The sequence below is a fragment of the Dicentrarchus labrax genome, unplaced genomic scaffold (genome assembly GCF_905237075.1).
Source record: "Dicentrarchus labrax unplaced genomic scaffold, dlabrax2021, whole genome shotgun sequence".
NCBI classification, from domain to species: domain Eukaryota; kingdom Metazoa; phylum Chordata; class Actinopteri; family Moronidae; genus Dicentrarchus; species Dicentrarchus labrax.
In genome coordinates, this window is record NW_026136721.1 from 28916713 (window position 1) to 28928816 (window position 12104).

The 12104-nt window shown below is 39.0% G+C and overlaps 1 protein-coding gene across 19 annotated transcripts; it reads right to left on the reverse strand.

The window, feature by feature from the left end:
* Positions 1–1032: 1032 nt before the first annotated feature.
* LOC127355408 (oxysterol-binding protein 1) lies at positions 1033–11665 on the reverse strand. 19 transcript variants are annotated; one of them, XM_051386233.1, is made up of 22 exons: positions 11551–11654; positions 10724–10760; positions 10419–10589; positions 9933–10141; positions 9679–9841; positions 9429–9540; positions 9139–9337; positions 8927–9041; positions 8720–8783; positions 8444–8611; positions 8103–8348; positions 7738–7858; positions 7263–7366; positions 7004–7099; positions 6607–6791; positions 6250–6479; positions 6061–6099; positions 5826–5873; positions 5155–5193; positions 5028–5060; positions 4858–4896; positions 1033–4177 (listed from the first exon to the last, which is right to left on the reverse strand). In XM_051386233.1, exons 3-22 carry the CDS (start codon positions 10550–10552, stop codon positions 4035–4037), a joined length of 2487 nt encoding a protein of 828 aa, XP_051242193.1. In that variant the 5' UTR covers positions 10553–10589; positions 10724–10760; positions 11551–11654; the 3' UTR covers positions 1033–4034. The 19 variants fall into 19 exon arrangements, with proteins under 19 accessions (XP_051242193.1, XP_051242194.1, XP_051242197.1 ...); XM_051386234.1 differs by lacking the exon at positions 11551–11654 and adding an exon at positions 11273–11424; XM_051386237.1 differs by lacking the exon at positions 10724–10760 and having other exon boundaries at positions 8726–8780; positions 11551–11665.
* Between the last annotated feature and the right edge of the window lie 439 nt (positions 11666–12104).

The window sequence follows — 12104 nt, forward strand, 5'->3', positions numbered from 1 at the left end:
ACTAAATACTAACTAATCTGAAGCCTACATTTAGCCAGATTGTCTCACAAGTAGAGCTGTGTTTCCATGGTAACCAGAGGTAGACTGTAACTAAGTATGTTTACTTAAGTATTTTTATATTTTTACTTTTCTTAAGTATTTCCATTTGATGCTACTTTATACTTCTACTTTACTACAATCCTCATGGGGATGTTTACAACTACTATTTACTATTCACTACATATATCAGTTATTAGGTTCAAATTAGAATTTGTCTTAAACATACAATCAGCTGATGATACATTTTTATAGATTAAAGAGTCAGACAGCTACATTAAAATACTTACATATTAAATATTAAATGATCTATTAATACAGTATAATACTCTGTTAAGTTTACCATTTTACTTTTTAACTTGAGTACATTTTTCTAATAGTATTCTCTATTTTACTTGTAATATGGTATTTTTACATGGTGGTATTGCTGATTTTACTTATGTAAAGGATCTGAATACTTCCAAAACGGATGGTGACAACTTACAGTAAAAGAAGACATAATCTTAATACATAACTGTGGTCCCATCAAAATACCTTTTTATAGGTCACAGTAGGAAAAGCACAGATGTATATAATAAATTAATAATGGCTGAATTCTATTGAAATGCTTCAGGTCAAGGCTGCTGGTTTACTTGTAATTAGCAATGCGAATGTAGTAGTAGTAGTCTCATAGTATAGCCTCAATAAATGACACCACACAGATGCTGTAGTACATTTCTACCTAGACATCAGTACAAATATTTATCAGCACACACAGTACAGTAGGACTTTAAAATTAAATTAATATTTGAGTTTATATATATATATATATATTTGAACTCATTGAATTTTACAGTTGGTTGTTGCTTTAATGTCTTATTTATGTGGCACCCGGGTGAGTATCGCTAAAGTGTTTTGTTAATTAATGTGGTTAACAGTATTTATATCCTTAATATAACTAGTATAAGCAATTTTTTCACATTTTTCTTCTGAAAAAAATCAAAAACAACAAACATATGCACTTCATCTCCATTCAAACTTTAATATTGTCAACCCCTAACACAATCCAGCTAAAAAAAAAAAAACTGCACCGAAAGGACAGAAAAGGTGGAAAATATGCTCAGAGCCGTGAGTCAATACATATGTATATTTCAACAAATGGAAATATCTTTGCAATTACTGGACATAGGAAAACTCACAAAATGACAAACTCTCCAGTAGCCAACATCAAAAGTTGACCATTTGTAAGTCAAACCACAAAGGGCATGAAAGATAATGGATGTACTTTGCATGAGTGCAAGGACACCAGTCAATTTGTACGAATTGTGGGATCTTGTGGCATTATGTATAGTGACAGTGTCCAAAGTGCAGGGCAAAAATCATAGCTGGAAACAATGAAAGGAGTGAAAAAGGTTGAATGGAATAATGGGGCTATGTAAATAGAGAGAGCAGTGGCTGAAAATCAACATTATAATTATATATGTTGAAAAAGACAGGGCAGACAAACCTGTGAACTCATTCTGTCATTATAGAGATGTAGTGTGGCATCTAGCTGTACATTCCTCACACACACACACACACACACACACGATGTATGTAGCAATAGTAGGGAATTGTTCAGAACTTCATATAATTTAAATAAAGCTATCCGAGCCAGTAGAGTGACTCGTGGTAACATAGTACACTCAGCTGAGACAATGAAATACATCCAGTTGTGAGATGGGGAAAAAAAAAGGAAAAGTGCATCACCACCATTAGATTCTCTATCAATATAACCAGTTAATACCACAATTACTTTACTATTTAATATATTTACACAGAAATATTTGCAACATTATGTTTTGTGATCTTCATTTTCAGTGTTCTCATTTTAAGTACACTTGAATATAAAATGAACTTTAGATTTTCATCCACCACACCGCAGTCCTTCCACTCATATGACGAATAACAAAAGAGACAAATACAATGACAGAATTCAGTTTTTGCAGGTTTAGTTCTCGCTTCATACATTTCATTTTGTGCCACATGTATATGCACTGAGGCACTCTTATTGCTGTTTGTTAATAATCTACACTCGCAACACACAGACTAAAATAACCTAAATCAAGATTAAAGCTATGATCAATACGTTTGAAGTAAACTATGGAGGACAAAAACACTTGCCTCACGTTTTCCTTCACTAAATCATCAAGCCAGTAGAAATAAGCACACAGCTCAGTGCCAACTGAGCAAATTAATCTCAGCAGCTCAATGTCGGCCTCGACACTTACTTTGAAAGTAGAACTGAATACTTGGTAGATCCAAGTATTAGTAAGAGCACAAACTTTATGTATGAAAATACAAGTCTGAAATGTGTGCACTCGGTTGGAGAATCAAAATAGACTTAATAACATATTCAATCTTAAACGTAAGGATTAGAGTCAATCTTACACACAAGATGATTTCATCTTACTCAACACTTTCAACGATCAACAGCTACATTCTTCAAAGAGCAACTTACGTACACGCAGTTTATTCTGAGCCGCCCCCTTCACAAATCTTTTAAATGCAAGCGCCACTCACCCTATATGTCCAGTGAACGTTGTGTTTTTCGGGGGGCCGCAGTGTCTCACAAAACATAACAGATTTTTCATAGGTTTGTGTACATGTAATTTACTAACTGCAAAATGTGGATTAAGTGTAAATTACCTTTTGTGCTGAAGGAAAAAACAAAACAAAACATGAAAAAACTAAAATTCTTCTGAATGTTTTCCCCACATTGCTGGCAATAGTGCCATTGGTATTTTTTATATTCAATGTTATTATATTAAATAAAGAACACATATTCTATTAAAATAAATGTGCTACACACAGAAATGTAATTATTCTTCATTAATAAAAAAGATAGAAAAAACATGTAATGTCATTATTATATAGTGAAACGTTTTAAGAAAAGAAACAAAGGATGCAGCCATTTAAGATCCACAATTAGGGATTCTTAAGATGACAAAACCAGACTTGTATATATGTGTGAGGAGTGCATAATCACAATGAACTACTTTCTGTCTCTTCACCACTATCATGTATTTTATAGGGGGATTTGGGGAATATTAGGGGGAAAAACAATCATAAATAGATTTTGAAAGGGAGCAGACGAGTGTAAAAAATAAAAAAAAAGGCTAATTTGTGGATATAGTATAACTCCGGACTTCTTTCACTTCAGGGAATAAAGTAGCACCGCAAATCACAATAAATTCAAAGGCAAACTTACATTTTATACCAGATAAATTCGAAAAATAATTGTTCAAATATGCCATTAATTATTTTCTGAAGAAACAGTATGAAGAAAACTGTTTTTTTTTTATCAGAACCACTGAAGCTCATACATTTATGCATTTAATGTGGTCTGAAACCGGTATAGTGAATATTTACTGTGTGAACTACTAAAACATTGGGTATAATTAAACTTTGACTTCCAGTGTTGCTGTGCTGGGGACGCTCCAATAAACTCATCGCTAAATAATCATTATCAGGAATGCACAAAAAACAAACAAATAAATTACATGTTAGGTAAGAGCTCACTCTATCCAAACAAACCTTGAATATTGTAAGATGTCACCAGGATAAACTACGCCTTTCACAATAGTGCTTTTAAAGAGACTGCATAATGACATTACCAGAATAACCTGTTGCCAAATGCAAATCAAAGGCTTTACCAAGGAACCCAAGAACAAACAAGTGGACCAAGATTAAGCCCAAGAGGCAGTGAGAGGGAATTCTGAACACTAATCAGCAGCAATGTCACAACAATGCTACAATGTGCATTGTATCTATGTTGAGGATGAAGTCCAGATGCCCTTAATCCTGAGCCAATCACTGCTGGGAAGGGGGAGTGGAGTGGGGTGATCAGTTGAAGCTGAGGACATTTAAGAAAGGTTGATGTTAGGCTTCCCCACTTTATCTGATGTAAGGTAGGTCACCTCTTAGCATCTTCTCATTTTTACACCACAAAAAGGAAAAACAAGTTGACTCGGCCGGGATCAGAAGATGTCAGCGCACATGTCCCAGGAGCCCTGTTCCTTCGCCTCCCAGTAACCGCCCTTGTAGACGTGCAAGGTCTCTCCGGACGCGGAGTCGTCCAACTTCTCGAACCACAGGGCTTGGTAGTTGTCTTGATGGGCGCCTAAAAGGAAAAGAAAGAAAATCTTTTACCGAGGAGAACCTTTAGAGGGACCTGAGGTGAGGGTTAAGAAGCCACTGAGCCATGACAACACATCGTGCTTCAATTAAGATTAGATATGCTCTCAGATGGTTGAAATACAGATAATTTAATGTTTCCGATCGCTTCGACTTCAGATGCACCTTATTCAAAGCAAAAACAAAACAATGGAGGGGAATTATAGACTCCCCATGTGCCATGTGACATGTGGAGGGAATCAGGCTCAAAACTAAAGCCCCGGGGCGCCCTGTGGCTCGCCTAGTGGAGCCGGCACCCTGTTTGCCGGGGATGGGTTCTTGCTGCAGTGGGCATGAGCCCAACTCCAACATGTGGCTGTTTGCTGCTTATCATCCCCTCTTTCTCTCCCCCTTTCCTGTCTATCTCAAGCTGTCGCAAAAGCCACCCCCCCATAAAAAACAACAACTAATGCCCCAACATTCTTCTCTGGGACTCAATTGAATCAATGACAGACAAAATGCTACTCTAAAACATTCAATACTAGGTTTGTGCCATTCTACAGTCAGCTACAGTCAGCTAGAGTCTTCTATAAGGTTCCCTAAAGTCTACACAGACAAATCTAAATAAAATGAATAAATAAATAAATAAAACGGGGGACAAGGGAGAGCAACACTGATGTTACTTGCTTTTGACTTGAGCTCCATAAGGACCTTCCTTGCCTTCCACTAAGAGAACAAATTGCAAAGGATGTAAAGAGGAAATGATGGAAGATGAGTGGAGGGGTTCTCAGTCTACATTAAATTAAACTACAATTTAATAAAATAATTGCACTGTATGTCATGATCAGAATACTTGCTTAGATAAGGGTTTGGCGATGGTCCATAAGGGGCTGAAAATAGAAGAATTAAGGATGAATCTCTTGAGAGTTAAAAACATAAAAGATTGGGTATGATCTGAAGACGAAAATGTAAGGAGCTACTTGCATGCAACAGGTGTATGAGGGGGAGAGTCCTCTGTGTCAGCTGAACACCAGCACAAAAAAAGATGTGAATCCACAACTCAAACAGCATCCAAAATCCACACAAATTTATCGTTTATGTTTATTTTAAAAGTGCTGTGTGTAGCATTTTAAGCAAAATAGGCATGTCAAAAATAAGGTGAGGAAATATACTAACTGTAAACAATAAGTAATAGAGGAGACAATTTTTGACTTCTATCTCATCCAGAGCATCACTTCCCATCATAAAGAAGATCTCTGCTCCCTAAGTTCATTATTGTCTGCAATAAACAGTCCAATTCCCATTTGTGCTGTAAAGCAACATAAACTACCAGGTGATTTTAAACGTTATGTGACTTGGTGGCGATAGTACAGGCTAATATAAACTACGAATCTCAGTGCTGGTGAATTATACTTAATGATAATTGAGCAATTTATGACCTCCATCAATCTGTCACGTGTAGCTCTGTGTTTTATTTCTCCATAAAGATCAGTACTTGTTTAAGTAACAGTGAAGTCACTATTGAGAAACACATCTATCGACTTCCCATGGATATACAGTATACGGGTAATTTCTTCCTCGCTACTCTGTTAAAATGCTACACAAAGCACTTTTAAAAGTTTACATATTATATAAAGCTGTGAAGTGATACTTGCTTTCATCAGAAACCTCATTTGCTTCTGTGCCAGTCTCCACTGCATCAGCTAAACGGGACAGAAATGGATGAGGGGATGGTAAAAAGGTGAATGAAGTGTTTGCAAGATGGCGAGAATAGAAGACATTTAGCACCTTCCTTTTACACACACAAACATATTGTACATGTGTTTTTGTATTAGAGTTAATTTATGGTATAGATCAAAGGTTGGAAAAGACTAGGAGAAGAGTACTTGCTTTTCAAGGGTGAATCATTGATTGAATCCTCAGTGACAGCTTAGGGATGAGACAGAAACAAGCAGACAAGGGATTCCAAGACAGACAAAGTGGACAAAAAGATGAATGGACAGAAAAAAAGACATTTGACGGAAACACGAGACATATAGGTTAACTCTAATAAACCTAATGTTCTTCTTTCTTTTTTACCTTCCTCAGGTGGGCTGACTGCTTTAACAGCCTCCCTCTCCCTCTCTCGACGGGTGGTGCGCTGTTTCTCTTCCAGCCTCTGTTTCTCTGCGTTAGCCTCATCCCAGCGGCCGTCCTCCATTAACCGCTGGTCAGGGCGTTTTCGACTGTCAGTAGGTGCCACTCCTTCTTCAGGTTCGTTGAGCGTCAAGGCCAGAGAGGAGAAGTAGTACATGTTCTCTGCTCCCTCTCTGTAAAAAGTCATCACCGTAAAGGATCAAAGCTAAAACAATTAACAAGGTGTAGACACTTCCCTAACACTACAGCTCCATTTGCGTAAAAGTACTTTTCTATACGACCTTTAAAACAGAAACTTACGGTAAAGGGTTCTTTTTCCAGATTTCTTTGGCTTTGAGGGTCTGATAGACAGTCCTCTGTTTGCCTTCAGTGCCATTCTCGCCTTTACTGCTCTGCATTACCCTCGAAAACTCCATCTTCTCATCCCAGGTTCCAGATAGCACGTAATGAGCCTTCCCATCCTTATCTGTTACTACTCCTGTCACCTGAGAGACAAACACAGCTTAGAGCACATTCAACTTACACCCTTAGTGGCCTCCTTATTAGGTACAGTTGTACAATCCAATGCAATTAAACACAACAGCTTTCACATGTCAGATTCACAGATTCTTAAATCTACAGATTTTTATACGACCGTATCGTCTGACTTTGTACTATACATCTTCCTGTAAAGAAAAATAGGAAAAAAAAGACCCACCTTTCTTGGTACATCTCTGGAGAAGTAACTGTAGGGCGCAAACTTGAGATGGCAGCGATCTCCTGTCTTGTGGTTCACCACATCTATCTCCCCTGACTGGAAGAAAACAAAGGAAGGTGACTAAATGTTTTGCTGTTCAAGACTTAGAGGATAAACCTAGTAGAAAGATAAGTGACACATTCTTGAACAACATATATGTCATTTATTTATCCCTGGGTAGTTAGTAGTGGTGTGGAGGTTTTGGCAGCTTTAAATTTACCTGGTCAATCCATAATTTTCCAACAATGATGTTGTGTACTGTTGTGGTCACTTTCTTCCAAGAGTAGTGATTGTTGCTCTTTTCAAATAAACACTGGATAGAACCTGGGGATAGAGGGGGAATAATATCAGAGCTGGTACTGATAAATTCTTATTCCACTGCTATGGTATCAGGGTTCCCACTCATTTCAACAAATTGTTTTCCAGGACCTTTCCAAGACATTTTCCAGGAGTTTTTCTTGACAATACAGGACAGCACTTGCTTACAGTCACAAAAGATGCAGTTTCCGGCAAACTGACTATATTAATTTGGCCACAGCCCATAAATAACAGTTCAAATTAAGTTTAATTTATTTTACAGTAAATGTATCTTTTAGAAAGTGAATGTGTTTATTGCGTGCACAATTAACATTGCTGTGCGTGTATTTATCAACCACAGCAACAAGAAATTTGATATTTGGTCTGAACACACTCACCCAAAGGCATGATAGAGAGATATTTTCCTCTAAACTTGCTGGCCAAGGTAATTTCTTGTCTGAGGGTCCAGCCCTTTTCAGAGATGGCATGGTGAGCTGCAGCAGGTGGGTGGTGACTCACCTGAGAAGAGGTGAGTGAAGAGAAGAGAGAGAGAAGATAGCAAAGTCAAATACACGTCAGCATTAACACACTTTAAGCGTGTTTATTTTTAGAACTGCAATTAGGTCAAACATAAATGTCACACGAAATTTCAGTCTGAACAGAAACGACTACAATCTGCAAAAGTCCCTTGTTACGTGTTGTTATGCTTCCTTTACACAGCTGGTTTCAATTGTAAACATTTCCCAGTGTGTATTCCACATACCTGTTCACAGAGGGAGCGGTAGCCACACTCTTTTAGCCGATCAAGCTCAAAGGTTTCTCCCAGCAGAGGATTGAAAGGTTTTCCTGTACGGTGGACAGTGGTGGAGTAGGAAGAGACAGTGAAAGCGGCCACGTAACACATCTGCTCTAGGGAGCTCTGACATTTAGCAGCCTTATCCAGCAGTTCGTAGTACTCCAGGTCTTCAGATAGACGTTGCAGCATTGACAGGGGTTCATTGAAATTCACCTACAAAGACACAAAAAAGAAGAAGTCCAATTACCTCTGATTACTCTCACATGGAAAAAGCCACTTGGATACCAACAAGAGTGAAGGTTTCTTACAGGCATTGGTATTTTTGAGAGCTCCTTTCCAATACAATTCTTCATGATGCTCCACAGATTGAGGTAATAGTTGGGCTTGTCAGGGATACGAGTCCGTCTTTGTCGAACTGGCTCCAGCTCAAGAGACTGTGGAGACTCTGGATTGGATGCCAAAGACAGTTCATCAAACTGAAAGAAAAGAAGGAAAACGGCCGTAAGGGTCAGGTGACTGTGGTGTCAAGCAGACGAGAAGACAAGTCAATACAAATCTTGCTTGCAAAAACAAAGTTAACTCACATTTACCGACTGATCATCCATTCCAGTCTCGTTGCTGATCCCACTAACGTTGCTGCCAGATCTCCTAGTGGACAGACAAACAAGAAAGCATAACACTAAAACAAAACAGTAGAAAAGGAGAGAAAACAACAACAAAAAACCAACAAAAAAAAAAGATTGAGATTAAAAATAAAATCACTGATATTTTTTTTAGAAAAGGTTAATAACCTGTGATACTTGGGGTCAGCAGGGACAGTGATAAACTCTGCTGGGTCTTCCATAGCATCAAAGAACTCATTGTCATCATCCTCGTCACTGGCATCACCTTTTCCTGGCACACCGCCTAATGTGAAGAAAGACAGTTCTGATTGGTGCAGCCATGCTTTGAGTAAGCTCAAGGGTCCTGAGAGAGAAGTTCAGGAAGTGATGGGAAGCCTTACCTTTGTTACCTAAGGCAGGGTTGCTGAATGATGGGGGGAGAACTGTGGCTCCTCTGAAAGCTCTTTCCAAATGGTTGTGCTGCTTGGCGAGCTGCTCCAGAGTCTCCTCCAGTCGTATCCTCTGGTCTCTTTCAACCTGTAAGGCCTTCTGCCAGCGCTTACTGTGGCTCTGGGCCAGGGAGAGGAAGTCTCTACATGCCTTGGGAAATATGCCAAAACAAGAGCAACATTCAGCAAAACAGTGAACAACAATGTGCCTTCCTCAGCAATTAATTAATTGGGTGTCTTACATTGATCATGGCATTAGAGGTGATTCTGAACAGCGTGGCTCTCTCTGTCACTTGTCTGATCTTTTCCCCCATTTCCCCTCCGACACGAATCCCCTCCAGCTCTGACAAAGACCTGTGTGCGGAATAAAGGAATTCATTGAAGAAGGAACAAATAAACAGGCAAAGAAAATAAATAAATTACCCCTTATTTTCTTTGGATAATATATCTTTTTCCTGATGAAATAAAACCACTCAGTCTGAAAACCGATACCTTTGGAGGGCAGACCCATGCTTGACAATGAGATCGTTGCAGGTGGTGAGGTCCTCCACCTTGCTGTTTAGTGTGCGTAGTGTGGACTGGACTTCTGAGTTACGGCAGCCTCCACCCTGTCCTGAGGTGGGGGGCACCGCAGGGCAATCGTCACCCGAGTCATCTGAGTGAGAGAACAAAGGAGATAATATGACAAAACGCCTTACACAGAAACTTATTCTTGCATTCTCCAACTAATTTGTTTTTCCTCTCACCAGATTCGGCCTGCATGCGGACAGCCTTCGCCTTGGCGAGCTCCAGGGCAGTGATCCACCGCTGGCGCTCTACTTCTGAGTTGGCCTTCAAGTGGTAGGTCTGCGCCCCTCCGTTGGAAATTACAAAATTGCACGAGTCCTCCACAGCGATATTAGCTGTGGCCAAGTTGATGGTGCCTCGGCATGTATGACCCATCTCTGCCTGGGTCCTGGAGACAAACACAATGAACTGTTTTGTGATGTAAGAAATATTTTTTGGGGTAAAGCAACTGTATATTTTCTTAAAACGGTGAATACAGAGTGCTATTTTAGTACTAATTTAAATGTACTTCTAATTAAATATCCTTTTCAAAGCAAAAATCTAAACTACTAAGTTACTGCCTACATCAATCCTTCGACACACATAATCAAATTTAGCATCACCCCTTTGTCTGCCATGCCCCCTCCCTTAGGTACCACCTTGACTTCCATATAAATGTAAGTTACCTATAGTAAGACAGCAGCCCATTGCTCAGAACAAACCAGCGTCTCTGGTAACCTTTGATGTAGTTAGTCCATTTGAAGAGCCAACCCTTGTATGTGTCTCCGGGGGTCGGAGTCGGGGGCTTAGGCTCCGACATCACTACAGCCTGTGGTTTCACTGGGTGAAGTTAGAGCCTGTGGGGGGGAAACAACCTAATCAAGACTGACACTGATATTTCACTGGTCTCATGGTTGCACTGAGTAAATTGGCTTGTTAATGTCAATATAAATATATATTTTTGTCATTTTGTGCTATGACATAAATTTACCATATAAAAAGGCATAATGTTGTGTTTGTTTCCGGTTCTTGAAATTGAAAGAAAAATGTTAATATCAACAAATACTGATATATATATATAAATATATACTACAACTATATACTAAACCATCCAGTAAACACCGAGCTTTTTGTGAACATTCACTTTTAAATTGAAAACCCGACACACAGCTAAATACTAACCTCCTTGTTGTTGGCTGTTGCCTTTACGTTACGCAGTTAAATGAACGACTGCTGACTCGTCCACATTTTATTTTAACGTTACAATCAATGAACGACAGCTGGGTAACGTTAAGAGCCAGCGAAGACCCTGAAAAAAAAAAAAAAATAAAACCTCGGATTTAAGCGCAGAGCTTCTCCATAACGTCGCTATGACAGCTTTAACGTTAGACTCTGCACATTAACTAACTCACAACGCAACAACAAGAGGACGAGTCCCGACGTGACTCCTACAACTCGTCTGTTGAGCTAACCTTTAACTAACATCATCGCACTGTACGCAAAAACATCGACAACAGACAGCTCGATCATCTTAACCCACCAGCGCCAGGATGACAGACGAGTGTCAAGTAAACACAGCCTGGGGTATTTGTGAGGTTACTTCCAGGAACAAGAAGCCAATTCCAAACATCAAAGCTACTTAAAACAGTGTCCGTCACTAAGCTCGCTGCTAGCTAGGCAACAGGAAACTGTCAAACAGCCCGGACACGTCATGGATGCTAACAATTATTTATTTAAACTGAGCTGCTCTCGGTTTTCTGGGTCCGGTGTTTTTAACTTTTCGGTGACAATAAGACACTGGTCGTGTTTACCGCTTACCGTGCAAGACTTTTTAGCTGTTAATGATGTGCATGTCGCGGTGGATGAGGCGGTGTCGGCTCGCTACTGTTAGCTTTTGCTATCTACTTTCATGGATGTAGAACGACTACGTTGCTACAGGTTGTGCAACGAATAAAAGCGTCCGTTGGGCCGCTGGACGAGCCAACGTTAGTTCCGCTGAGGACAGGTGACGTTGAACGTACTGTAACTGAAGTGCGGGCCATTTTTATTTTATATTTATATAATTATTTATTTATTTAATTATGACGGAATTAATTTAAATCATTTTCTATTAAATTGAAGGACACTCTTATCTCCCACCTCGTCATGTCAATTTTATTTTAATGTATGTAATGTATGTTTTGTATGCTACTGGATACTATTTCCCTCGGGATAAATAAAATATCTATCTATCTATCTATCTATCTATCTATCTATCTTGTGCACTATGACCAACCATTACTAAGTTGTATAAAAAATAAAATCATGTCTAAAGTATTTATGAAAAATATATTTTTAATGTCGGGTTATAATCTGATTTCAGTTGTCAGTTA